The sequence below is a fragment of the Kryptolebias marmoratus genome, linkage group LG8, assembly GCF_001649575.2.
Source record: "Kryptolebias marmoratus isolate JLee-2015 linkage group LG8, ASM164957v2, whole genome shotgun sequence".
Classification (NCBI taxonomy): Eukaryota; Metazoa; Chordata; class Actinopteri; order Cyprinodontiformes; family Rivulidae; genus Kryptolebias; species Kryptolebias marmoratus.
The window spans coordinates 23,759,656-23,787,074 of NC_051437.1; the positions used below are offsets into that span (position 1 = coordinate 23,759,656).

The following is a 27,419-nucleotide window of genomic DNA, read 5'->3' on the forward strand; positions in this document are numbered from 1 at the left end:
TCTAGTTATTTCCATGCAGTGTCCAGAAAGAGGTGTTGTTCAGGTTGTAGGGCACCACAACTGCTTCCACCCACCTCCATCATCATCATCATCATCATCATCATCATATGAAATTACTTTTTGTCACAACAAAAAATAGTAGCTGGTAAAAAAAAAAATTCCACCTGCCACTATGGCTGGTGGACAAAATTTTTAATTTCCACCCCTGGTTAGGATACTATAAGCAATACTTCTACTCTAGTTTTCATATCAGATTAGTAATAAACTCTCTTTAAATTCTCTTTTATAAGTTTCTTAACACCCAAAATTTGTGTCATTTAATACTGTAATCATGTATCATTTATTTGTAAAGCATAAGTATGATTAAACCTTAACTAAGGAAGTTACTAGATAATTTTAACTGCACTTGTGTATCGTGTTTTCTGTGATTCCTTCCAACAGTTTGTGTTCTTTCTGTGAATGGGGATTTTTACTACCCATATTTAAAAAACTGTTATCATAATGGATCAAAAGTTTGTTAAATGCATAAAAACACAAATAATAAAGATTTACAAAATCTGTAATAGATTGCATAAGTCTTCACGTAGCATGATTGTATTAGAAATGTGTGTGTGTATGTGTGTGTTTACAGTTTATTGAGATCCAGCCTAATGATGGCTTTGGTACTCTGCTTCCACAAGAAACCCTGAAGATCGATCTGATTTTCAGTCCCAAAAAAGCCAAGGAGTACCGTTTTCAGCTCAGTTGTAAATCAGGAATTAACAGGTTAAGTTTTCCTTCTTTACTGAGTGTGCATGGAGGTTACTGATGATGGTTTACAAAATGATGGAGCTTGATTAACAGCTAACCCATTGTTTTTGCCATCAGAGAGTTTCTACTATCCTGCCGAGCAGCGGGTGTTCACCCACCGCTGGAGCTCTCTCATTCTCTGGTTCGTTTCGGAGCCACCGCCGTTGGTGACGAGTCCTCTGCCACGCTTTACCTGATCAGCCGCCGCGCTGACAGCAGCCAGTTCCAACAATCAGTAACTCCAGGGGCCAAAGACACCAGGACTGTTGAGGTTCCCAGGTTGTTCTGCTTCACGCCACCAGAAGACTCAGACATCAGCATCTCTCCGTCTGCAGGACACCTTCTCCCTGGAGAGGTGAAGTAAACTCCTTTTTGTGTTTACAGGGTGGTTCACAGATTTAAAAACAAAAGGCAGTTCTAAACAACTGTGTGATGTCTTCTTCTGTGTCTTTGGAGGAGCTTTGGAAGGGAAATAACGTTGAGGAGATCATCAGACTTAGACCCAACAGTTGTATACCTTACAGGCAAACTTTGGTTTTCTACACCCGTATTCAGGGTGTTGAGGGAAACCAGGAACTGCAGTTTCAGGAAAAGCTGACAAACTGAACATTAGCTAAAATCTTCTTTTTTTCCATGCCCTTATTTCTAAATATAAACTTTCACATACCATGGGAAAAAACCTAGAAGGGGGGGTCAAGAGTGCACATTCCACAGCCACTGCTGCATAAATTTAAATAATTTCAAACATGTATGTGATTTTCTCTCTCCTTTGAGAAAATGCAATGCAAGCTTACTTGCTTACTTATGTACTTACTTCTTAGAGATTTATCAGTGGTCATGTTTGATTTTTTGTTTGTTTATTTTGTTTTGTTTTATGCTACACTTTTAATTAAAGCAACTCTTACAAACTGTAAAAACGCTAAACCAAAATTGAAATCTTAAAGGCTCCGTCTGATGAGCCTATAAACTTATTACTCATTTTATTAAAAAAATAAAACCAAACCTGAGGAAAATAAATGCATTTTTACTTGTCATGATAATTTGAACACAAGAGAGGAAGATTACAGTAAATGAGAAAGACAACTTCTTGTAAAAACAGTTAAATGGGGTTTTACTCCATGACAGGGACACAAACAGCCTCCACAGCCGTCACAGCCGAAGCTTCTGCAGCGTATTGATGCACTCTGCTGGACACTTTATGGAAATGAAGGACAACTTCGTGCACTGGTTCAGAATCTTAGTTTTATTTTACTAGACAAAGCAATTCTTTACCATGTAAATATAAAAAAAAGAAATCTGAAAATTAGCACGTCATGGTTTGGGTTGAGGCAGCTGAATTAGATGTGCTATTTTTCATAAGTTGACAGTGGACAATTTTTCACCAAATGTTATTTAAAACAACTAATTCTTTCCAATAATTAATTTGTTTGACATTAGATTTTGGTTCTACTTATGAATAAAAGACCTACAGGAAGCAATATAATAATCAGCCTGTAAATAGAAAACAGGGATTATCTTATTTCACACTCTCCACATGAAGCTCAACCTCCACTTCCTTTAATGAAGAGGTTTAGATTCAGAACTGCTTATCAGTTAAGATGCTGTCATCTAAAAAGAAACCTTAGTAATGCTTTGTTTCTGTCACTATCCCTGAAATCTAACAGCAGTCATTCCCTCTCCTGCTGTAGAGATGTCCTGTGCATGTGGTCTTCAGACCCAGACTCTCGGATCAGGAGATTAAAGAAGAGGCTCTGTGTCGCCTACGCCGGGCCAAGTTGCTCCGCGAAACAGAGAGAAACCGAGCCACTGAACAGGAGGTACACCTGCACACCCACCGGCAGGCACCTTCTGCTTGCGCCACATTTTTTAAATGTCACCATTTCTTTCAGCAGCATACTCCTTTTAAAGGCATAAAACTTGGATTATAAATCGACCGGGGGTGTGCGTTTTGACTAACTTTTCCTGAAGTTGGATGGTGAGCTATTTGCATCACGTCGCATGAATGTAAAATGCAAACGGTCCACTATAACTCGTGGCATTAAATGTTAAGTTAAGCAGTTTGATTGAAGAATAAAATAATAGCTCAATATATTTAATACTGTTGATTCCTTCGTACCAAACCAGCTGTGAGAAAAGATTGTGAGTTTCAAAGATGGGGTTTTCTTATTGCAGCTGGAAGTGGAAGCTAGCTGGCACTCAGCTGCTTATCAGCCGGTGAAGCTGTTCATGCTGTACCCAAGTGGTTTTACTTCTGAGCCAGTATGTTGATTGTTGGGTTCCAGCGTTGCTACCTATTGCAGGATAGATGCAGGCTCTTTGTGCTGTTTGTGTTTCTTTCCCAGCAGCACCTAGCAAAGACTGACTCACCCTGAACGTAAAATAACTGAAAAATTTAGAACCATGGCTGCTTAAACCAAGCTGAACAGACAGACATGGAAATCTGGAGTGTGTTGTTCTGGTTTAGTAGAAAGAGGCTAAGTATATTCTTCAGTGAAGATAAATGTAGGTCGTTTGTACTCATTAATTAATCCTTTTTTTTTCCCTTTACCCTCCGTTTCTTTATTCAGACATCTGTCTCTGGTTGTAACAGACAGGAAAATGTGGTTAAAAACTCCAGTCAGAATCATATAGTTTGTTCTGACGAGTTCGTGTGCTGCATGTTACAGTGTGCACTGCATTTCTCTCACAAATTTATTATGTTTATGTTTAACTAAAAAGGAGATCCCCGTGGAATCCAGTAAGGGAAAAAAGGCATCATCAAATTCAAAGAACTGCAAGGCGTCAGAAAACCTTAAAACCGTCAAATTGACCAAATCATCTGATCCAGTCGACATACAGCCTGGGTAGGTATACTGTCTAAAATAAAATTTTATCAAACTTAATTTAATTCATTTTTAAAAAAATATTATCTGCTTCAGTTAAGTCCAATACGGCTGAAGTCTGAGATTCAACAATCTTGAACTATGAAGTTCTTGTTTGTTCCTTTTTGTGTAGATTTGTTTCATGTCATCAGTTTTCCCATTTGTTTAAACTTGTAGTCACGCAAAAAATAACATAATATAAACAGAAAATCTTTTTTATTTGGTTTAAAGTGAGTCTTTTCCTTTGAAGGTCAGAGCAGTATGAGGAGGCCAGGGCCTCTTTGCTCTACTCCTTCGCTCCACGCTGCAGAGAGTTCACCGTTCCCTGTTTCGTGTCGGATGGAGTCCCTCCAGAGACAAACAGACAAGTCCAGACAGCGTGGAGGTAAAATAACAGTCAACTTTCATAGATTATACAGATCTGTGCAGCTTACCACGTCACCTTCAGGATGCAGAGACGCATACAGTAACTCCTGCCCTTTTTCTGTGGATAAAATTTTTTTATTGACTTAAAGTAGGAGTATTATTTTAAAGTCATGGCCCAGTGAAACATAAAAATCAGCTTTGCCTGATTCATAAAGACCTTTAAAACTTTGAAATGATACAGCCTTTAACAGTATTACTTCATTTTGGTTGTGTATATGTATTATGATTAAATATATAATATTAACCACACTTATACATTGAATAAATATGATGCTTATAAAGCTTATGCTTATTATACTAAAGATCTTTTATGGAAAACAGCGGTGCTTGACCCTTTTTTATACATTCTATTTAATTAGTAGAAAAAAACAAATCACAATATATTGTTAATACATTAATGACTGAAAGAAGGTTAAGTATTTAATTTTAAACATTTTATTTGTGTTTTCTTTTAAGTACATAAAAAGTTTTTGTTTCAACTGGTCAGGTATTTTGAACATTTTATTCCTGTATAATGACCATATAAAAATAGTTTCAACATATTCCTTGGTTGCGCTGGAAGCTCACAGGAGTATATTTTTAACTTTTTTTTATTTGGGCCACCTCAGTTTAATTAAAACCAAATGAAGAGTATGTGAAAGGTGTTTCTATTAGTTCATGACATTTCTCATCTCTGTGGTCGTTAACCTCAGTGCCATAAATACGCTCTACCTGAAGCTTCAGTGTCCTGCTGTTCAGCCCCCTCTGCTGGTTTTATCCAACAACGGCCATAACGTCATGGACTTCCATCAAGTGGTTGTTGGTGAGACAGTTTTGTAACATTTACACAATCATCTCATGTTTTACCTTCTAATTGTTGTGCTCACGTTTTGTGTTTGTGTCTACATTTGTAGGAGAGAGAGTAATTAAAAGGCTTACAGTTCAGAACATTTCAAATGAACCTTTGGACGTATCCTTTTAATATTAAAAATGTAATGCTACTGCTATTCTATTTTTTTTCCTTTTAAATAATTACTCCTGGTGGTATTTGTGTTCTGTAAGCGCTCCTAAAGAATTATTTACGTTTACTTCAGAAGTATTGATCATCACAAATAATTTGGGTTTTAAATCAAATTTGTTCCTAAATTCTGACTGGTTTTCTTTGATTATCTGCAAGTTGATGTCATCAGTGTTGGACATATGCGGCCCTTTTTCCCTCCTGAATGCTCTGAGACGCATACATCCTGGAGAAAAGCACACTTTGGTTCTTGCTTTCAGTCCAACTCTGGAGAAAAAGGTGAGCTAGCAGCGTCAAATTTACTACACTGCAGAAGTGTTGTAATTAGGATAAAGGAGCCTAATTAAGAAATTAGTCAGTAGTCCATGTTTAACACTGATCTGTCATTAGGCAATATTGTTCAACTTGAAAAGAATTACTATTATGCTCCTCACACCGCCTTTACTCTTCCCAAGTACTGTGAAACACTAGAGGTGCAAAGCCTTAAAATGGTTCTGGAAATCAGTCTGCGTGGAGAGGGTGTTCTCCCTGCTGTCACCTCGTCCCACACTGGAGGCCTCCTTGATTTTGGCTACGTGTTGGAGAAGGAAACTGCTTCACAATCTGTGCAGGTCAGTCAGCCGCCTACCAACGTCAAAAGTACAAACATGTTTACATAAATGAGGCTGCATCTTGTCAGCTTAGAAGAGATTGATTTGTTAGAGCTCTGTTTTGCATGCAGTTGCAGAACAGCTCAGTGGTGGCTGTAGGTTTCAGGGTGCTGCTGGCCAGCCTGTCTCTTCCCAGGCCTCAGGGTGGAACTGACAGAGTAGCCCTGCTGCTGGATGGGTACAGAAACGCTCAGAGCCAGCCTGTTGTAGGTAAGTTGGAATTAATGATTTGCTACATGTCCTGAAAAACCTTTGATTTTAGAGCTCTATAAATGAAGACAAAACCTAATCTGTCTTTGTCAAAATGCTCGTTGTCAGAAACATTGAAGCGAGTGACAAATTAAAAAACAACATAGAGGAAATAATTTAAATTCTTTGTAAACAATGTAAGAACATAAGAACCTACTGAAGTGCTTACATTGTAACAATGTAAGTGCAACAGGATTGTAAACAATATGTTATTAAGAACATTTTATAAATGTTCTTCACTTTTTTTGTTACATTAGCCTTAAGATATTTTGCTTGAATGTGATTTATAGAAGAAACCAAACATAAAAACCTGAAGTTACAGATTATAAAAGTTTCTGAGTACCAGGCAGGGAGGCCAGATCTTACACTATTCTGACCTCACGGACATCTCAAGAGAAGTTTAGGTCACATGTTGTTGTTTTTTTTTTCCCTGTATGTACCCAGACAACATCTGAGATGCTTTTTTTACTCAGTTCAAGGTGTGGATAGAGAAACCACCTGGCGGAGAGGTCAAGGCTTCTATAAGTGATGCCAAAGATCTGATTAGTTTTGTTTTTTCTCCACTGGCTTCCAGTCCGTGTTAGAATTGATTTTAAACTTTTATTGTTCACTTTTAAAGCTCTTAACGGTCTTGCCTCACCTTATTTAGCTGATCTAGTCACTTTCCGTGAGTATGAGAAGACCTTAAGATCAATAATACATCTTTACTGTTTGTCCCTAAGTCTAAATACAAACGCTGGGGTGACCGTGTCTTTTCTGTCGCTGCACCCAGACTGTTGAACCAACTACACTGCACTCTGGCATTTTTGTATTGTTATATTGATTGTTTTTAACTTTTGCATCGTGAAGCACTTTGTGCACCGTTTGGTTGTCGTAAAGGACTATAAACAGATGTTTAGGAGGCTAAAAACAGGTGAGGACGATCCAAACTCTGCTGTGGTTAGGTAGTGGAAGACAGTTTCATGTCACAGACACCGCGGCAAGACTTAGCAGAGCATGACGCTACCAGGGAGTCCCACTACATCAGCAAAGCACCTGTCAGGCAAAGATTTCAAAGCAGACTGTGAGTTCAAGCTCTTTGGAAGAAGCACAAAGAAACAGGCAGCCAAGGAAACAGATATATCATGCTTACTGAAATCAGAGGAAGTCCAGCAGGGCCAGTCGCTCAGAGCTGGGAAAATCTTATTATGTATTCAGCAGGACAAGAACCACAAACATAAAGAAAAATAAAGTGTCCTGAAAGTGATAGTATGATTCTCATAGAACCCTAATATCAGTGTCATGGAGTGTTTCTGGAATGACATAAATTATATCAAATTAAATTGTATAACCCATCAGAAGAATCTGAGCAGCATACAACCACAGAAAATCAGTGCTCAGTTCTCAGAGGTGTTCGGAACAACCTACCTTTATGGTTCCTTCAGCAGCTATCTGCAGTAGTGTATATTAGACTGAATATTGTTTGGAACAATCATGTTAAATGTTGATTTGATTTAGATTTTTCTTCTGTTTATTTATGTTTCATTGTTAGCTGATAAACATTTGTAGTTATTTGTGAAAACAATATGATGTTACATTTTCACCAACCTGCCTTAAACTTTTAAACAGTAGAGCATTTTATTTTATTTGTAGCAGAAATGATAACAGCTGTATAATTTATTTTCTGTACAGGGACCCAGAACTACAGCGGTCTGAGTGTGTTCAGTGTGAAGCCAGTAGAGGGCAGCATTGCTCCTGGACAGAGCCAGGACATCACCATCACGTTTCAGCCTGACCACCCTGCAGTTAACTACTCTGACAAGCTCGCCATAGAGCTCCTAAATAAGGTCAGCACAACACACACACACACACACATATTTTTATCCGAGATCTTCACTCAACCTGTATTTGTCCTTAGCTGCAGGTTGGAAAAGTGATCACACAGATACGTGAAAATCCTCTTCTGATGCATTCTTATTATTCAGACATGCTCACTCCACCTGTATGTTCTCGGCTTTGTTTTTTGTGAGAAAGCAGCTGTAACCCTCTGCCTTCTCTGTCTTCTAGAGTGAAGTGTGTGTGGTGGATCTGAAGGGTGCAGCCTCTTCACATAACATGTATCTGCATGGAGGAGACCCACTAACAGCGCCCATCGAATCTCTTCTCCCCCCACTCATCAGCAGCCAGCCTCACCTCACAGGCATTAATCACCTGTCTGTCTTTGAGGGCCACATGTGGTTCGATAGAAACCACATGCTCTCTAAAATTAGAAATTCTGATGTCAGCTCTTTAAAGCTGTTATCTTCTTGACCCTTTTTATAATTTTACCAAGTAAGGGCGGAGTATGTAATGAAATCATTTCTGCTAATCGTCTAATGTTGATTGTCACCAGCAGTCAGATCATATTTCACCACCAAGTTCTTCTGTACAAACAGAAAGTTACAGCAACTTTTACACAGTCGTAAATATGCTGTTGCATTAAAATAGCATCAGCAGCTAGTTGTCACAGAAACAGGACTCCAGTCTGAAAAAGGAAAAGTTTGAGTCTTAATGCTTCTCCCTGAAATCAACAGAAGCTTTTTATTATTGAATTCTGTAAAATTTAGAGGAAGCACTTCAATTCCATAACATCCTGTGTCTTGCATTACCTAAATTACATAAAACAAATTTCAAAAACATGCTGCACAGGAGGACAAGTTATGAGTCTGCAGCTGACAAACAGGAAAAGGTCGTGACAATGAATTCATAGGAAGAACTGTCAGATTCTGTTGATACTGAGGATATCAGTTAATGACTATAAAAGGCCGGAAAGACAAGTGATATTTTCTTTCATAATGATTCATTTTCTAAGTCATATCAAATGTACTTTTTTCCTTACAACTTTATGATCAAAACTACATTCAGTCTGTGTTTCGTTTTGTTTTGTTTTGGACAGCCATAAAAGACCTAAAATGTGTTGAAGCAAGTTGATCATGAACTGTTCCATAATAGTAAGTTCAAACACCAGTGGGGATATATATATATATATATGTATATATATATATATATATATATATATATATAATTTACAGAAGTTATCTTGTTTTTTTTATATGGTTCAAAATTATCTTGGCCTAAAAAGTGTAAAAATAACAGCCAATAAACCACAATGAGTGAGTTTCCTGTGAAGTGTATTTTCTTCTGGCAAGAGAAAGATAACACAAGTGTGTAATCAAGTTTGTTTAACGTGTATTACACACTTGCTCCATGTAGTATAATTATTGTTGAAGCAGGTAAATAAATTGGAAATGAAAAACAAGTTATTGTCAATTAAAAGTTCCTTCAAAATGACTGCAGTGCAAATCGAAACATTACTGAACTCTTTAATCGAAAAAAAAATATTCTGACTCTTTGCATTCACCAGTATGAAACAGTTCATCGTCAACTCAAAGAATTTATTTTAAATCAACATTTTGGGGCTACCTGGTATGTATGAGCTGCTTTATAGAAGCTGGATCAGTGTGGTGGGTTCTAAAATGATGTAAATGTTGTCGCTGAAACCTGTAAAACTCCTTTCTGTTGCAGAGTCACAGGTGACAGAAAGGCCAAATATCCCAGTGCTTGTGACCCTGCAGGCCAGCTGCAGCTCAGGTGTCATCACACCTGCAGTCAGGGAACTGCATGTCGGCTGCATCCGCTCCCCAAACACCAGCAAGAAGGTACCGAGATTTCAGAAAAGCACCAAAGAGGAAAATAAATTCAACTTTCTCTTTTCATCAGCAGCTGTCCAATGCAAAAAAAAAACCTCAAAACTTAAAAGCATCAACAAACCAGTGATGGACATTCTTCAGACGTAACGTTTCTCTTCTTGTTTTCCAGAGTGGAGAGTTTTACTGGGATAATGTGGCGCCGCTGCAGCAGCAGGGCTTCAGTGTGGAGCCCCTTAAAGGCAGTGTGGAGGCAGGTCACAAACGGGCTCTCACCATCACATGGACTCCCCAGAATGGATACAAGGTGAGCAACGCATAAAAGAATTCAAAAAATATATTTTAGGTTTATCAGCTCCATGTAATCCCAAATCACTAAAATGAAGCACAGCAAACAAAAACTTGGATCTCAGCGGATAAAAATAATATTATTATTGAACAAAAACTATGCAGACTCTAAGATTAGAAAAAACATACATCTCATATAGTGTACATTTAACTTGTTTGGTCACTGGTATACTATGGGGATTATAAATACAATCATAAATGATTTTGTAATAACTGTTTTGATTTTGTACATTTCCAATAAGAAATTAGATCCAGCTTCTGAACTGACTGTATGTGTGTGCCTGTGTGTTTCAGCCTTTAGAGGTGGTGCAGATGTGTGTGTCTCTCACTGTAAAGAGCGATGAGACCCATATTTACAGAGTCACCTTGATGGCTTTGGTCTCAACGGCTGCTGAATGATCCATCCAGACCCGTGGGAAGTCTGCAAACCACGGCTTCAAATCTTTTACTGTATTTACTGAAAACGCTGTGGTGAAGACTTGAAGGCTGAGATTTAAATAAGGCATTGCCGACTCTGTCCTTTCATGTTGTGACGTTTTATTCATGGACAAATGGCGCTCAGACAGACTGTTGTTTAAACAATAAATCATTTTGCAAACACTAGAATCATTTTTTTATGTATTGAAATGAGAATTCTAGAGACAAGCCGACTCCTTTGCTTTTTTTGTTCTGTATGGCTGTACCTCTATAGAAACTGGAAACAGTTTGATGACGGAAGACTCGGCTCCGCTGTCGGCGGCGGACAGTAAAAATGAATAGTGGTGCCATGTTTTTTTAAACTCTTATACTCTTATACCAACTCCAATCTCGCAGATTTCACAGCGGTTCATCTAAAAGCTGTTTTATAACCTTAACGCCCCTGCTGCACCAAGGTAATTATCTCCAAAAGAATTTGTGGCTCCTGTCTCGGGACCGCACACACGAAGCAGGAGAAGCAGATCTAAAAGACTACACATCGATTTCAACCAAGTAAACCTCAAAATAGTTACACATTTTAATTTATTGTGTATTTTTTTTTATTGTTGAGGTTTTGGGTCACAGCAAGAATAATTGCTTTTATTGTTCTCAATGTGGCGTGGCATGTCTTCATTTCAACAAGCCAAAAAACACATCACTTAAAGTTTCGTCTGCTGGAGACAAAAATGCACCTTCCTGATTACATCATTGTAAACAGTTGGCTACTTTATTCTTGTAAACCTCTTTTTTTTCTTAGAAGCACATAAATGCATGATTTAAACCAGGTTCCCCAAATCATAGATGCATTACATCTAAATTACACGTTTAAGCTACCTGCACAGACACACAAGCTGATCATACTATATCTCCTTCATTAAGCACAGTGTTCTTAATGACAGGTTAGAGAGATTTCCACTGCCAGAATCTGGATCCCCCCTCAACAAAGGACTGAGAGTTTTTCACCATCAAGAGTTTTAATTAACATATCCCCCAGATCAGGATTTGTTGCTCCTTCAGGACACAGATTCTGGCAGAGTCACCACCTCCGATGATTCCTTGTACCAATCATCATGGCTGATTATTTCTGTGATTTTCAACATGTTTGCTCTTTTTATTCTTTGTGTATTTTCTGTTTGACTCTCATGCACCTTCTTCTTGATGTTACAGTCACTTGGTATTACTACATCTATCACCACTGCCTTCTGTGGCTCGTCGACCACCATGATGTCTGCTTGGTTAGGCTTCACTTGCAGGCCCTCATCACGAGAGCAACAGAGGTCAGGGTTCTACAGCACCACACAGGACCCAAGATGCAGGCTGTGCAAAGATGTCCCTGAGAAAGTCCAGCACACAACAGCAGGATGTAAGATGCAGGCAAAGCGTAAAGAACGTCATAACGAAGTGGCTGGAATAGTGTACAGGAACATCTGTACTGAGCCCTGCAGTCAAAGTGGAAGACTCCAGCAGAGGGCTAATGCAGGGCTAAGATGCTGTGGGACTTCCAGATCCAGACTGACAAACAGGTGATGGCTAACCAACCGGGCATCGTGGTGATTGACAAGATATATAAGAACGCAGTGGTGATAGATGTAGCCATCCAAGTGACTAACAACATGAAGAAGCAGTACGAAAAGATTGAGAAATTCCAAGGGCTGAAAGAGGAAATAGAGAAACTGTTGAAAGTCGAGGTCTCAGTGGGACCAGTGGTCATCGGAGCACTCGGTGCTGTGACCCCCAAACTGGAAAAGTTGCTCCAACTTCCCAGGAACAACCTCAGAGATCTCTGTCCAGAAGAACGCAGTTCTATGAACAGCTAAGATACTAAGAAGAACCCTCAAGCCCCCAGGCCTCTGGTAGAGGACCAGTTCATTTGTCATATGGAGGAGCTGAAGAGTGCTGCTGTAAAAACAGATGTCTGGGTTTCTCTCCTGGACCTGTTGCCTCCATGACCCGACGATGGATAAGTGGTAGGAGATGGATGGATGGATGGATGGATGGATGGATGGATGGATGGATGGACGGATGTCCTTGTAAAAAATACACACATTTTGACAACCACTAACTTGTTTTATTATTATTTTATTAGAAAACAAACTGTCTTAAGAATGTGAAAGGTTTCCTGAAGTTGTGCACATAAAAAGTTATTAGTATAAGGAATATATTTGATGATTTATGAACACTGTAATACCTTTGTTTTAGGTCCATAGCAGAGCAGAAAGTAAGAACTAGCTTTAGTTTTATTTTTCAAGTATTGTTTGCTAACCAACACAGAGTGTTACTCTGTGAAGTTAGGCCCTGCATATCTGAACAGCAGATGTCAGTAATGCCTTACAGTGGACCAATAGGATTTGACCTCTCTCTGAGATACATGCAGTAAGCATTTATCAGAGATTCTAGGAGATTATGGTAAATCAGATTACTGTATCCCAACCTGCCTATAAAAAGCAAGGTCATTAAGAGCTTAGCCTCGTGTAATGTCACCCGTTTTATGAAATGTATTAGATGATATTAGGCTATATTTGTGTTGCTGTTTTGCCTCTTTTTAAAATCTGATTTCTCCTCTAATCTCTCACTAATACTACAAGATAGTGCTACTTAAAGTCAGTGTGCAGGCTAACGGGCATTTATGTGTCTGAGTAAACCTGTATGTGAACAGAAACCTCACTAAAACACTAAAAATTGTATACACTCATGGTTAAAACTGTTTACAAGTTGAACAGAAATAATGCTGTGCAACGTGAGATACAAAAAAAAAACTATAATGTGAACTTGCAGAGATTTTATTGGCTATCACATAGTAAATTTTAGATTTAGTTTTATAAGTCTGTGGTTTTAACTAACGAAAAACACATCTTATATGGATTACGTTTAACATAATGTTGGTTTATTAACTAAATGAGAATTTTGCCTAATATTTAATTCACTTGCGTCAATGTATGGAGTTTTAGGTTGTCCTCGTCGTAAGGCTGAATACAGATGAACAAGATGTCTCCCCCGGGTGCTCTAAAGCTCCACTAACGAAGCTTCACAACACATGTATGCAGACAGGCCCGGGTGTATCCAGGGGCAACTAAATCTTAGCAGCATTAACCTGGGTGGATGAGTCCCAGTGGAAACCAATATCCAGAACATTACCTGTGTCTGTGCATCACTTTTTATTTACTGTTCATATAAAATCCTAAAATCGGGTTATGTTACAAACTGCCCCGATTAGATGAAACGTCAGTCGATGCAAACTTCTCCCCTATGTGCACTTGCATAGATGAGTGAATGATGTTTGTGGGCTTTATTTCACTTAAACAACTGTTTGTGCTTACTTCAATAAGGCAGTGTACAGTTACTCCTCTCAAAGGTACACTAATATGTTTTCAGAGTCGTCCATTCCCATCGATTGTTCCTACATACAGTAACAGCAGTTCAGTTTCCTGCTACGGGTTTGAAGAATACAGAAATGGTTGGAGCACTAATAGTTTTAATTACCCTGTTTGTTTTTTTATTTCAGCTGTTGTGTTGTCGTCACTGTAATCATATAAAAGATTATGAGTATGTGAAAATATAGTTGCGTATTTCAGACGGAGTGCTTACTGTTTCCTCTCTTACATTCCATTCAAATCATGCCACGAGAGAACCGACTGCCGGTGTAAAATTTGAATGTCAAAACAACAGCACCAAAACAGATTCAAAACAACAACTCCAGCAGCATTCAGGAACATTCTCCCAGCGAACCAAAGCTGCTGCCCCATCGGACTGAGCCCATGCACACCTTGTTGCCTCAGAGGACAACAAAGCGTTCCATGTCTCCAAGTAACGCCTGAACCCACTGAGCATTAACCCCTCTCCTCTGAGCAAACTGCCTAGACTACTGGCGATAATGATCAAGTCATCTCTACAGTGATGGTCCACCCACAGGAAGTGAATCCCTAATGATTCCTCAGCCTGAACAAGACCGCAGAGCCATTAGTCCATAAACACTGAAACGTGGCTAAGTTATTATTCAGAAAATCCAGTTCATCAACAAAAACAAAGTTAAAAAGCAGCTCTGTAGTATAATGACTCAGCGAGCCATTGTGCATAAAGCGTGCGTGTAGTGGAACTGGAAATGCACATTTGTCTGCTTTGAATTTCAAATGAGACAGTGTTGTTGCTTCCCAGGTAACATTTTCATACCACAGACATGCAAACAGACTTCTGGTAAATGTCCAGTTAAATGTTACAATGAGAAAATGTTGATAAAACCCATATTCATTCCTGCCACAGGCAACTTGTAAACACTAAATAATTAAAATAGTTAAAGTCAGTGTCAAAATGTCTGGTATATAATAAAAGTTGGGTTAAAAGTGTCAGTTTCCAGTATAAAATCTAAATTATCCTCATGTTAAAGTGCTTTTAATGCGCACTGGAGTATTCTTTTAGAAACTGAAAACGTTTCATTTGAATGGAAACCAAAAGCCAGTGTTTAAGCTTGAAAAGCCGCCTCTGTTTAAAGTTATACGAGATTAATTTTGTGACATTTTCAAGCTGATTTTTTCCGATGATAAATACGTTGGACTAGGTGTGTCCGCGTTACCGAAGATGGCAGTATTTCCTGATTTGTCGGAGTGGTCGCCGACCCTTCGCCGTGCGTCGTGACGCTGCCGTAAACGTGGGGTTTCCCAGACCTGAATGCAGGGTTACCGCGCCCATCTCTGCTGTTTGATGGCCGGAGGAAGAAGCGACTGAGATCCTGGCGTGAAGGAAGAAACAGAGGGACGACGACGGTGGGAAAGAGAAGAAGGGCTGTTTGCGTATAGTTGGAGTGTGCGTCGAAACGTGGGAACGCTCGAACGGGACTCTTGACTCGTCCGTCTGGGTGAAAAACCGCCTTATCTCTGCGCCTCTGTGCCGGTGTGTCTCCCCCCTCGGCGGGTCAAAAAAACTGGGTTCGGGGAGTGCCGCTCCTCGGAGGCTAAACTTCATAAATCTGAGCGCCTGGGCCGACGGAGGAGAGACAACATTTGGCCGTTTCTAGTCAATGTGATACGAACGACGGATACCTTCGACTGAAAGCGGGTAAGCTGGCGTTTCGGTGTCTTAATTTTGCGCTTCAGGAAATGCACAAGTGTCTGCAGTTGGCTAGCCTTCAGAGCAGCGGAGACGAACGAAAAAGGGTTAAACTTGGGCTCCACCGCGAGCTAGCTGCTGCGTTAGCCCGCCGCCGCTGCCTGTGACTGTGGGCAGGGGTCACTCTTAAATAAAAGCCCAGTCCCTCCGTTTTAACCTGGGCGTTTGATTAGGGAACCTTGCTTGAAAACGAACAGATCCGTCTGGCAGGATGGAAAGGCGAACGGGTGATGCTAACATTAATTAGCAGGTTAGTGTGTGACACCCCTGAACGTCCGGGTATCTCTCCCCCCCCCCCTTCCTTCTCCCATCGACCGCCTCCGTTAAACTAAATCAGCTTCGATTAAAATAAATTATCCACTTTCAGACGGTTCTCAGATAGGTTTCAGTCCACCCTGGCATCGCCGTACACTGTGCAGTTGTTTGTGGCCCTCGTGTTTTCATTCGTTCACCCCTAGTACCAAGATTACCTTTGGGGCTAATCTCGAACTCCGTCTTGCTAACCGTGAATTGTTCGGTCGCGAAGTAAAGTTAAAGTTAAGATTGCATAACTACAACAAGCACGAGTAAAGTTTTTTCTTTCTTTTATGGGGTGGAGGGTTTGCTTTCCCTTCGGAGCATTTGTAGCATCATGGATTTGACAACGAAGGAAGTCTAAAAATGGCCACTTCTCCAGCAGAATCACCGCCTACCCCCACCGCTCCGTATCCCGTCCGTACGCGTCCCCGGCGGCGGCCACAAGCTGCGCTCTTGCGGGGTGTGGGTGGAGGGGGGGGAAGCTGTTTATCCCGGCAGTGTTTGTTACGGATATCACGGTACAGAACAGCGCTTAACATATTGTTCCCGTGCACCGTTTCCCCCAGTTAAGCCACTTGTGGTCGGACCCGGTTCGGCGTAGCTCAACATTTCCAGCTGTTAACACCGACTGAAGGCAGGCCGCGCTCGGGTCGTTTGGACCAGTTGATCCCGGTTTTAGCTCCACTGAATCGAAACCAAACCACCGTGGATTAAAGCTGCCGTGGTGTCATGATCACATCCACACGTCTGAGCCACGGTTAGCGTTTCAGCCGTGGGTTTATAGGATTATGAAGGAGGCGACATTATGCATGTATTTGTGACAGAGCTACGAAGAGGCCGCTTTACTTTTGAGCGTCAAAACCCGGTGTCGGGGGTCGACCTTAATTTGAACTTCTTCTTCTTTTACGATGCGAAAACGAGATCGTCTAATTGGATTTTTCTTTCTTTTTCTCTCTCTCCTGACAATCCGTTTATCTCGATCACGGGTCAGGCTGTTAGCTCCGGTAAATCCTGACCCCGACGGGCCGCGGCGCTCGGCGGCTCAGGGAGCTCCGGCGATCGGAAAAGGGGGGTTTGGGGTTGGGCCCACGATACGGCACGGTGTTTGGTTCGTATCCGAAACGAACCGAGAAGCTACAGAGATTTAGCTTCATGGCGCCCGGGGTTGTTCCAGGAAGCCACGCTGAGCGCCGAGGCGACCTGCCGCCTTCACGGACTCGTTTTCAGCAGCAACGAAAAAATCCGCCCCGGCGGTTTCCTAGATATGCTTTTGTCTGTGTTTAATTTATATATATTTTAAAAAGAAGCCAGACGCGTTTGCTGGTCCACAAAGACGAATTCATTTGCGGGCCTTCACCCCTCCTCCTCCCTTTTCGTCTGTACGAATGAATGGGTTCCTGTATTCAGGGCCCGAGCAGCTGCAGCGAACAAGATGGCGTTCGGAGCCTCTTTCTCCCAGACAGAGAGACGGACAGCTGCCGAGCATCGGACGGGCTCGGTGTGATTGTCTGCACCCACCACCCTCTGCTCGGGAAATGCCTCGGATTGAAACAATTTCAAGGCCCGTGGAGCTCCTCCTTGTCGGGTTATCGTGCCTCGGATGCAGGACGACATGGTGGGAAGGGGGTGTCGACTGAGAACCTGATATCTGTGTAGTGGGGGAGAGAGATCTTGAAGTATTGGCGTGATGAATGCACATTCGATTTACAAATTCTGATAAACAACTTGGTCTCGTTTCAACCTCAGAAAATGTTTCCTCTGAATTCTGTCTGGTATATCTGAAAGGTTTCAGTTTTGCATGCATGTGGGAACCACAAAATATGGTTAAAGAAACTCACTGGCCACACTTTATTTTAAAAAACAACACAATTCGTCTGTTTTATCACTTCGAAGATCACACTACCACATCTGAGAAAAACATGCAACTGCAGTTTTGATGTATATGTTATTTTTTTATTTTGATTCCCGTCTCTGAATTACCATTACATTCGTATTTGAAGTAGCCTGACACATTGAGTTTCATATATTTTATTCTCTTGTAAAATGATGCACTGAAAGTAAACAAATATATCCGGTGTTGGTTTAAAAACAACCTCACTGCATCAAGTAATCACCACCCGTTCAGTTCTTTAATATTCAGCTTGTGTGACCTGGAAGTGACCCACGCCAACTTCTGTGGCTCTAAACATCTCTTTTTTTTTGTTAAACATCTGTGTAAAGAGGTTAGTAATATCAATCCATGGGTCTTTCTAGGAAAAAAGCAGCTTTCTTTTAGTATTATAACCATCAGCCTGAATTTTCACTCTTGAGATTTGTGTTAAGTGGATTGTCATTGCACCAATGTGTATTTATTTATTTTTAATCTGCAGATGCAGGAGGCAAACAGGATTAAATCTGTAGGTTTTGGATTTCCCTTTATGGGATTATATGGATTTTGTAAGTAAGAGTGCATGTTGTGCTTTATTTCCTGATGTAATCATTGTTTAATTTGATGTCTGCTGTTAAAAGCAGTAAAGTGTTGAAACTTTGCAACAATAAATAAACACTTGTCAACAAAATCAATCAGATATTTAATCAATTATGACAACTTGAATGCATTTTAAGTCATGTTGCATATTATACCCATAAGGTAGGTTCTAGAAAATTAACTTTATTTTAGGATTCAGCTATTTGTACTTGACTAGTAGTAAAAAGGAGCAAATATTTATGTTTGCATCAGATTTCACAACAAAGCCTTTGTGGTGTTTAACAGTTTCTTCAGTATTCTGAATTGTCGATTTCAACATTTTAAATATTAACGTTTGAACAAAATTAAACATTAAAACCGGTTGAAGTCCTCATAGGTTGTATGCACTTTATATAATTGCTTAAATTATTTTCGTCAACTGTTTTTTTGCTATAAATATTTCCATAGATTTTTAATTTTTTGTGTGATTACAATGTAAAAAACTTTAGGTGGCATGTTTACTGTAAAAAGTATTAGAGAATGCTGGAAATCTAAAACAGCTTAAAGAGCTTGGGCCTGTAGAGGAGAAAAAAAAAGCAGCTGCATTAACATCAGGCAGGACATTATCCACCTCATGTAGCGTCTCTTGCACTTTGATGCCTTCCTATCTGCAGCTGAGGCTCTCAGGGCTCCGGCATGCTCCATAAGAAGTTGCTTCGTGGTCACGTGGTTGTGGATGACACACCTCCCTGGGAAGCTCCTCCCACGGCGCTAAAATAGGGTTTCTTCCCGCCGGCTTCTCGACTCCTGTCCTTGTACAGAATTTTACTTCTCATACCGCGACCGAACGTTTTTATTAAACAGACTGAGATAGTTTGGCGTTTGCAAATTTGACCGCCACTAATTCCGACAGACAATAATGAACGAATGAAGGGAAGATGTCCCTACGCTGCTCGACCACTACAGCAACGAAGAGCCGCCTGTCTCTCTGCTTGGTCTCCTCCGTGCACAATAACTATGTTCTTTGTGAATTCATAATTTTCGTTGGAACAATCATGAAGGCGGCTGTATTTTCTAACAGCCTCCAACTGCTTCTTAGTGATGCAGTAAAAGTAAAATGACTCTATTAAAGCTCACCAGCTTTTCCACGTAAACACGCCCACAAATACTTCTGACCAATCACACATCACTTGGCGTCTGTGGGAAGAAGTTTGACCAGGGCCCTGTGTTGCAAAGCGGCGGACGAAGCTGCTACAAGAACAAAATGACGCAACTTTCGTCACACAACCACGTGAATGAGAGCCGACTTTGTGATGACAGCTTTAATGCCAAAAATGGCCAACCTGGTACACTTTGTCTTATGGTCACAGTTCTCAAAACATGTCGGGTAAAGACACTGGATGGCGAGAAAGCATGTTGCTTTTATAAACTACAGAAAAAGGAAACCGTATCCTACTTGCTACAAATAACTGAGGGTGGTGGGGTTTCTGTGCATTGTCCTTGTTTCATGTTGCTGTAATTTACTGCAGCGTGTTTCATTTTTTTGTGGTATTATATAGAAAATGTACAAAAATAATATATATTATGATAACCAAAAGTCGTAGCTAACATTCAAGCCCTGCAGCTTCATGTCTGTTTTGGTTTTGAAATGTTTTAAATAAGCGGGTTTTTAAGAGCATTGAATATTCTTGCGTTTTTTGCTGTGTAGACATTTGTAATTTAGCACATAGTTTGTTTTAGTGGAAGTTACAGTTGTAACATCCGCAAGGTTAATTAAACTCTTTGGTTAAGAATTTTCAGAATAAAAAAGCACATTCAGCTTTATGAGATGAGTCTTTAGTCAGGGGTTGTATCAGACAATCCAATACACGCTCAAATATCTGACCATGTTACCAGCTAAATGTTAGAAAACGTCTTTCTGGTCATGGTTCTGTGCCATTAAATTAATCCTAATATTGGCGTCACATCAGTTGTGTATATACTGATGTCTGTTAACATAAACATAAAAGTAGTACAGAAGTTCTTGTTAGCATTTTACAATTTTGTCTACAAAATAATTTTTCATGTGTGTTTTGTAGATCTGCCTCCATGCTAATACACCATATCTTTTTTAGTATGTCCCAGGAAGAGGTTGCTAAACTGCAGCCTTTATTATTGCATCAAATAATCTGACTCCAAAAAGGTTATCACTTTATTGAACTCCAAACAATGTTAAAGCAGATGTTGCAGAATCAACAATATATATCATGTGTACATTTGAAAAACATGGGAAATGGGGTTAGTTTTAACGATGAACACTTGTATAAATAATTTATTCTGAACCATTTGAACATTATGAGGAAAACCTTGGTGGATAGTGCCTGACCGGACACGACTTCCAGTCAGTAATAGATATAAACCAAATAAAATTTAGTTGAAGTGCTATGCATTTGTTGAGTTTGTAGTGTATCCAACATTGTATTTTAAGCTGTAGCTTTAATGTATTATGTGTTGGACTTTGACCTCTACATATATTTAAATCCATGAACCACAACAGCTGTGAATGGTATACTTCCTCTACTCAAATTCTGCAAAAAATAATCTGTAATAGGCTGTAATTATATCAGACTTGCTCATAATGCTAGTCAATCAGTGGCATTTTCTCATTTCAAACCGCATCAGTCTTTTTTTAATGGTTGTACACACCTCTCTGTTCAATTCAGCTTATTTTCATAGCGCCAATTCAAAACAAAAGTCATCTCAGGGCACCATACAAACTAAGCAGAAAGACTTATTTCAGTTCAGTCAAATTACAGTTCAGTTCAGTTCAGCCAAGTTCTTAACCTCAGTACTACGCATGTTTGGACCAGACTTTTCCCCAATACATGTGACTGTTCAACATTTGTGAGCTTCCCACATACTAGATATGTCTCAATGCAATCTCAACTATCTGAAACAGGTTTCAGTAAAGGTAATTCTGATTGGGACCTGGGTCACTGAGGTTGCCTCAACCATAATCTGTTTTATGGTAGCAGTGATCAATGTAGCATATGAGTAATTAGCCAAAGTGGACTTATTTAGACCTACTTATATAGAAGAACATTTAGATTTCCAAGAAAACCTAGTCTTTTCAATACACATTCACATATCAAATTCCAATATATTTAGTTTTTTTATATATATATATATAACAAATTCAGTTTTATTTGTCAAATTCTGCAATTAGGTCTGTTTTCCACATTGCAGAAACAGTGAACCCTTCTCAAAGGTGTCCTGTTCAAGCAGGAGTTGGTGCCTTGCTATGGTGTGTTGACTGACGTCCAAAAAAACAAAATCATAATATTGTTTGGTTCCACACCATTTGCATGCCGGCTGACAGAGCAGCGCTGTGCGTAGACGGACTCTGCACTGCGTATCAGCTGATGCATACCCCAGATGGACCACTCAGATACAACACTGAGGTGTACGCCAACTTCGACCACATGACTGACATAAACACAACAGGACTGTTTCCATGCTGAGCTCTATATGGAGTTTAAATGAATGCAGTTGGTGAAGGTGACGCTTTTTATTATTCTGCAGGCGAGTTCCTATATATTTGTACATTTATGTACGATGTTAATAACACCTCTTTCTGCCTGCAAATGCTTTCCCCCTGTGTTTAAGAGGGGGAAACTCCTTTGCTTCTTGTCATCACACAGTCAGGTCATACGTTGGTTGACTGTTAGTTGGTCAAGCTAAAAACCTGCCAAATAATCGGTGCATCCCTAATTTTTAGCTTGTAGAACATAGAAGCGCCGGTTTGTCGAAGCTTTGACTTTGAAATTCTAAGAAATTGGTTTAAATTTGAGTTGATGCTTTAAAAAAAACAACAATGCCCAATCCTGCATGTTTTAGTTCCTGCTCTTCAGCATATTGTCAAGTTCCACAGAAGCCTGTTAATCACTTATTCATTCAAATCAGGTGTGTCAAAGCAGAGAAACATATGAATCATACAGGGTGCATGTATCCCTTGACGACCAGGATTGGGCGCCACTGCTTTAAAACGTAACACGCAAACGGACTAAGGCGACTGTAGGCTGACGACGCTCTGTCTGATATGAAACAATTGTTTTGGTTAAAGCCGTCTGACTTTATGAGCAAAAAATCGATTAATCATTTTCCTGTAAGTGCTTTTTATAAATAAGTACGTATCCCTTTTCTAAAGAATTTTGTCTATTTTTTAAATTGCCACCAAAAACTGGAATAACTACATGAAAGATATTATTTAATCTAATCTTATATAGTTGGGGAATTTTGAACCTATACAAAGTCAGACACCTCTACAATCATGGTTTTTATCTTTCATGAAGCTGATTTTCAGAATAAAAACGAAATAATCATTGAGCTTTATTCTGTAGAATGCCCCATGTTCTGTTGAATTCAGTAATAATAAATTCACTGTGGTCAACCTTTTTAGTTACATCTAGATTAAAGGATTTTTATCATTTCTTGACAGAATCAAGTACTTGTCATGTTGCTTTTTAGGTTTAAAGAATGTATAACATCTAGCCTCATTCAAACATCATTCTTGTTCAGTAATAAAACAAAAAGTAGCTGAATTTCCCAAGTCAGTATTTCAACACTCTCAAAAACTTTTTTTTGTCTTGAGTTGTGTGCGTTTTGACTGTATGGGCCGCTATGCGCAGCGTGTCACTACTTGCCAAAAAGTTGAGGCCACTGTTTTGAATAGTCAAAGCAGGTGGAACTAGGGCTGTCTAGAAACCCAAATACAGCCGTGTCACCACTCAGATACTGTAACCCTGCTGTAAGCTCATCACAAGCCCTGGCAGTATTTTGCATGTGCACTTCAATGCCTGCTCTGGTTTGAATAGCAACTGTCTCGCTGTCTATTTACGTTCTCGTTCCTACGTTTCACTGCCACAGGGAAAATGTGACCAAACCTGAATCCTGAAATGATGGGGAAAGACAGTGTGAGTGAGTTTTCTTCCTCTTTAAAGGAAGGCAGGCCAACAGTGACTTGGTTAAAAGAGTGGGGTAGTCGTCATGTGACTCATGTTCCTTTCTTGGAGGCAGAAAGAGGGAAGGGGTGTGATTATTAATGCAATCAAAGGAGAGTATTTTCTGTTTTAAATAAAGTCATGCATTTACCCTTGGGCTAGTCTGACCTTTCTTTCCTTTTTTCCCCCTTCTTTCTTTTTTTTGTTTTAACTCAGTTATTTCCCTGTATGAAAAAATGTGCAGCTGTTCAAATAACAAAACACACTTTTGTGATGTGTGCGACTTTAACATTTTAAACAGATTTCTTGTTTTTCTACAGCAACATGAGCTGAAAATTGCTTAACCTCAGCATAGCTTTGTAAAATCTATGAGCTTTGTGTTTATGGTTTTCATATGGTGGTCATGGCTGCAGTTTTCATGTAGGAGCCTTTGCACTGTTGGAAGTTGCTCATTTTATGAAAGCCAGAGACAGCTACTTCTATTAGCAATGTAACAGCTGCAGCATCATGGAACATTTCACTAATCAATCAGTTAAACCCCACTGACAGTCCCATTGATGTTGCGTCTCTTTATCATCTGACATTACAGTGAAGAAGCAGTTGCATCGAGGGAGCTTGCGCGCAAAATTGCGCTCAGTAAAAGAGACGGTTCTCCAAGAGAAACTAAGACCAGTAACATTTTTAAAACACTGAATAAATCCCAATCTTTTTGTTGTCAACCTTATGTAGACCTCTGCAGTTATAAAGCTTTATTAAAGTTTGGCACATTGTGTTATAAATGGTAAAACTTGGGAAAACGCATCCTATATTAATCATGTCATGTTTGTCAGCAAGCAGTTTAACAAAATCTGCATTGGGTGCTAAACAAAAAAAGAAAGAAATAGAAAGCCATTAGTTTGCCCCAAGATGTTCTGTTGCTCTTTGCTTTGAGATGCACAGGTATACTGTCAACCACTGTTAATGGCTCACAGCATCACAATAGTAAGCTATGATCTTAATACCACTGACAGGGGCTGCAGCCTGCTGCACACCCTCTGTTTGATGTACTGAAGATTGGTAACGTCAGTGAAGGAGAGGGTCTATAATAGCAGCCTTAGAAAATATGACAGTTTAAAAATAACACACGGAGCCAGTGGTCTACAGAGCCTCTTCCTAACAGAAGATGGTTTAAGTGCAAGGGCTCCTTGCCTGACTGTAAATAGACACAAGAAAAGGACAACATAAAAGCCACAGTGGGGAAAATAAGAAAGTTGGGATTATAATTAGCTGAGCTTTGTTGGGAGAACACATAACCGAACCTCTGAATCCACACAATTTCACTTTCCATTTGTTGAGCAGTCTTTATTATGTATTTTGCACCTTAACTTTAATTGTGTTTTATTTAAAAACAACCTTTTATGAGCTTTGACTTGTCATGTTTTGACAAGGTACATAGATAAGCTGCATCATTACTAGCATCGGCTGTCATTAGAGGTCAATCAATGAGGTTTTTGTTTTGTTTTTTTATAGCTGATGCCAAGTTGATAGCCAGTATACATTGATAAACTTTTTATTTTATTTCTTAGTTTAACAAAATATAACAATAACTGCTTAACTTTAATAAATGTATGTTTAACAACTCTTAAAAGAAGTACACCTAAAAATAATAAAAGACATGAAAGACCATTCTTGCCTAAACTAAATTGTGGACTACAGTAAGCTGGTTGGAGCAGCTGCTGCAATATCTTCATTTGCTGCTTGTTGAATAAGTATGCACAGGCATGGCCCTTTGCTGTTTTTTCCCATCCAGTATTGGCTGATTTTAAAATCAGTTGGATGATTAATTGGTTTGTCTCTAGCTGTCATGCTACTGCTACCATCAGTCCAACGACCTTAAAACTGCTCAGCTAAATTCAAACCTGTGTGTGGAACAGTTTAATTCAGCCAAACAATCAGAAATTAAAATGCAAGTCCTTTATCTCCAAAAGTCTTGTTTCTGCAGGGCTAGACTCAAGCAAGAAGCAGTGCTTTAGGTTCAGTGAGAGTCATAGAAAGTAATTTAAGCATATGGACAGTATACATATGCTTAAATTTAAGCAGCTCTTTTCTAGAGCTAATCATATTGTGAGTTACTTGCCATGTGCAGATCATGCATTACTGTGCTTGTCATTAGTCCACTGTTCTTAGTTTTGTTTAGTTCTGTATTTTTACTACAGCTGTACTTTGTACTTCCACAGTTTACCATAATAGAAGCTGTCTATTTACTGTAATCTTGTCTAGTAAATGCAAATGCACAATTTCCTGTACTTCTGGCCTTCTGCATCCAAATCCTCTGATATAGAAATTTTTTTGTCAAGCCCTCAACTTATATGTTACCCAATAAATCCTTTTTAAAGGCTGCAATAACACATGATTTTAGCTTTTTGCTGACTTGCACAAAACCCTGTAAACTATATATTCTGTACAGGTATTGTTTTCGAGGAGAAACATAACAATTCCTGTGAGTTTGTGCATTTCAGGTAAGGACCTTTTCAGTTGAGAGCAGTAAAATAAAACGGGCACTCAAGACAAAAGGCTAGTTTCTTCAGTTTAAAGGTTGCTTTTCCCCTGCATTATTCAGACTTTTGCTCCTAAACTGAATGGAACATCATCAAAACTGTGCCAGCTTATGCATACTTATTTGTTGCCCCAGGATTATGCTCTACTTTTGGTGAAGCAAAATGGGTTATGGGGCCTATGGCTTTTCTGTTTTACTTCAGACGTTTTTTTTTTTTGGATAGTCCAGAATAACCAAACATTTTATTATGCAAAATTTAAACAAATCAAAAATGCTGCATTGCATAAACAGTTGGGAGTCTTAAATTGTTTGGTCATCAATTAGCAGTGTCTAGTCATTTCCCATCAAAATGAAAATACTACTATTGCTAACTCACAGCAAATATCTTGGACTTCTCATAATAGGGGTGGGGAGTTTAAACATTGAGTTTTAACTAAAGGAGGGCAGTTTCTTGAACATCATGTTTAGAATCAAAATAGCTGCAAGATAACAAGGCGATAATTGGCACTGAAATAAACAAATGTTGATTTGACCAATTTTAAGTGGAAGTTATGTCCATTGAAATCAAATCCATTGATTACGCTAAAAGCAACATCATCGTAATCTTACTGTAAAACACTCCATACTATCCATAAATTGCAAAGAAACGGGATGTATGTGATTGAGAGGATAGCAGAGTGAGGCTGGATGGGGCTTTTAAAACATGTCCAGGAGCATTTCCCTTCTGTCTTTTCTTACTGCATCATCAGCCCATTGTTCCTGCTTTCCTTGCGGCCAACATTTACCATGCATCACTTCACCACAGCACTAAGCTGGACCCTTACTCACTAACTAGACCACAAGAGTGGGTGGGGGGTCTAAACTCAGGTCCACTTAAAACAACATATTAACCATTTTACATGTGTGCAAATTGGGAACATTTTGTGTATATTACCATACAATGTAGCACAGATATAAAACACTAGGCAGATTTTTACCTTTTTAAATAGATTATTATTTTTGATAATTCTGATTTTTAGGATATTTTTATATTGACTAATGGTAGTTTTTGAACAGTTAACAGGCATTAAAAATTAGATCCATTAGCTTGGGTTGTATTACTATCAGCATGGCTAATCAAACATGTTTGAATTTAGAACAGGGTTGCCTAATGGTAGATGTTATGTTACATCTTTTAATAATCCAGTGTTTTAAGATTCATAGTTTCATAATAAGGAAGTGTTAAACTGACTCTGGTGGAGATCTTGAGTGCACTGATACATCTTTCTAATAAAGTGAAACAGTACAGGGTTATAAAATAAGTTTTTATTGGAATGAAATAATGAATGGATTATTGTCTCTGAATGTTTTTTTTTTTTGAAAGTCATTCTTCCTGCATCAACATCTGGAGGTACAGTTCCGCAGTAGTCCATGAATAGTGGATTTCTCGGCATACTGTGGGAAAATGAGTAACTTTTGTGTAAATGAGCTTTGGATCATATTTACAATAAGCTATGTAAAGTTAGTTTTTTCACGTTTCAATTTGCTTGACTACAGTGATTGTTGTTACAGTCAGTATGTCAGATCTCCCTTAATTCTTTACTGAAATCGGGCAGATGTACATATTGTGTTCTTGACATT

The 27,419-nt window shown here is 39.3% G+C and overlaps 2 protein-coding genes across 3 annotated transcripts in view; both read left to right on the forward strand.

The window, feature by feature from the left end:
* The window catches only part of cfap74 (cilia and flagella associated protein 74), a 41,837-nt gene extending 31,257 nt beyond the window's left edge, over positions 1 to 10,580 (forward strand). For both annotated transcript variants that reach the window (XM_017411198.3, XM_017411200.3), the window contains exons 25-39: positions 632 to 765; positions 868 to 1,144; positions 2,478 to 2,606; positions 3,508 to 3,632; positions 3,901 to 4,035; positions 4,769 to 4,878; positions 4,970 to 5,025; positions 5,233 to 5,352; positions 5,529 to 5,684; positions 5,795 to 5,933; positions 7,644 to 7,798; positions 8,019 to 8,151; positions 9,516 to 9,649; positions 9,810 to 9,944; positions 10,280 to 10,580. In XM_017411198.3, coding sequence (XP_017266687.2) covers positions 632 to 765; positions 868 to 1,144; positions 2,478 to 2,606; positions 3,508 to 3,632; positions 3,901 to 4,035; positions 4,769 to 4,878; positions 4,970 to 5,025; positions 5,233 to 5,352; positions 5,529 to 5,684; positions 5,795 to 5,933; positions 7,644 to 7,798; positions 8,019 to 8,151; positions 9,516 to 9,649; positions 9,810 to 9,944; positions 10,280 to 10,384 — 2,043 coding nt within the window. In that variant the 3' untranslated portion in view covers positions 10,385 to 10,580. The remainder of the gene's footprint in view (positions 1 to 631; positions 766 to 867; positions 1,145 to 2,477; positions 2,607 to 3,507; positions 3,633 to 3,900; positions 4,036 to 4,768; positions 4,879 to 4,969; positions 5,026 to 5,232; positions 5,353 to 5,528; positions 5,685 to 5,794; positions 5,934 to 7,643; positions 7,799 to 8,018; positions 8,152 to 9,515; positions 9,650 to 9,809; positions 9,945 to 10,279) is intronic.
* A 4,515-nt stretch (positions 10,581 to 15,095) lies between these two features.
* Positions 15,096 to 27,419, forward strand: part of gnb1a (guanine nucleotide binding protein (G protein), beta polypeptide 1a) — a 29,635-nt gene continuing 17,311 nt past the window's right edge. Inside the window, exon 1 of the mRNA XM_017411326.3 lies at positions 15,096 to 15,490. The gene's annotated coding sequence lies outside the window, so the exon portion shown is untranslated. The remainder of the gene's footprint in view (positions 15,491 to 27,419) is intronic.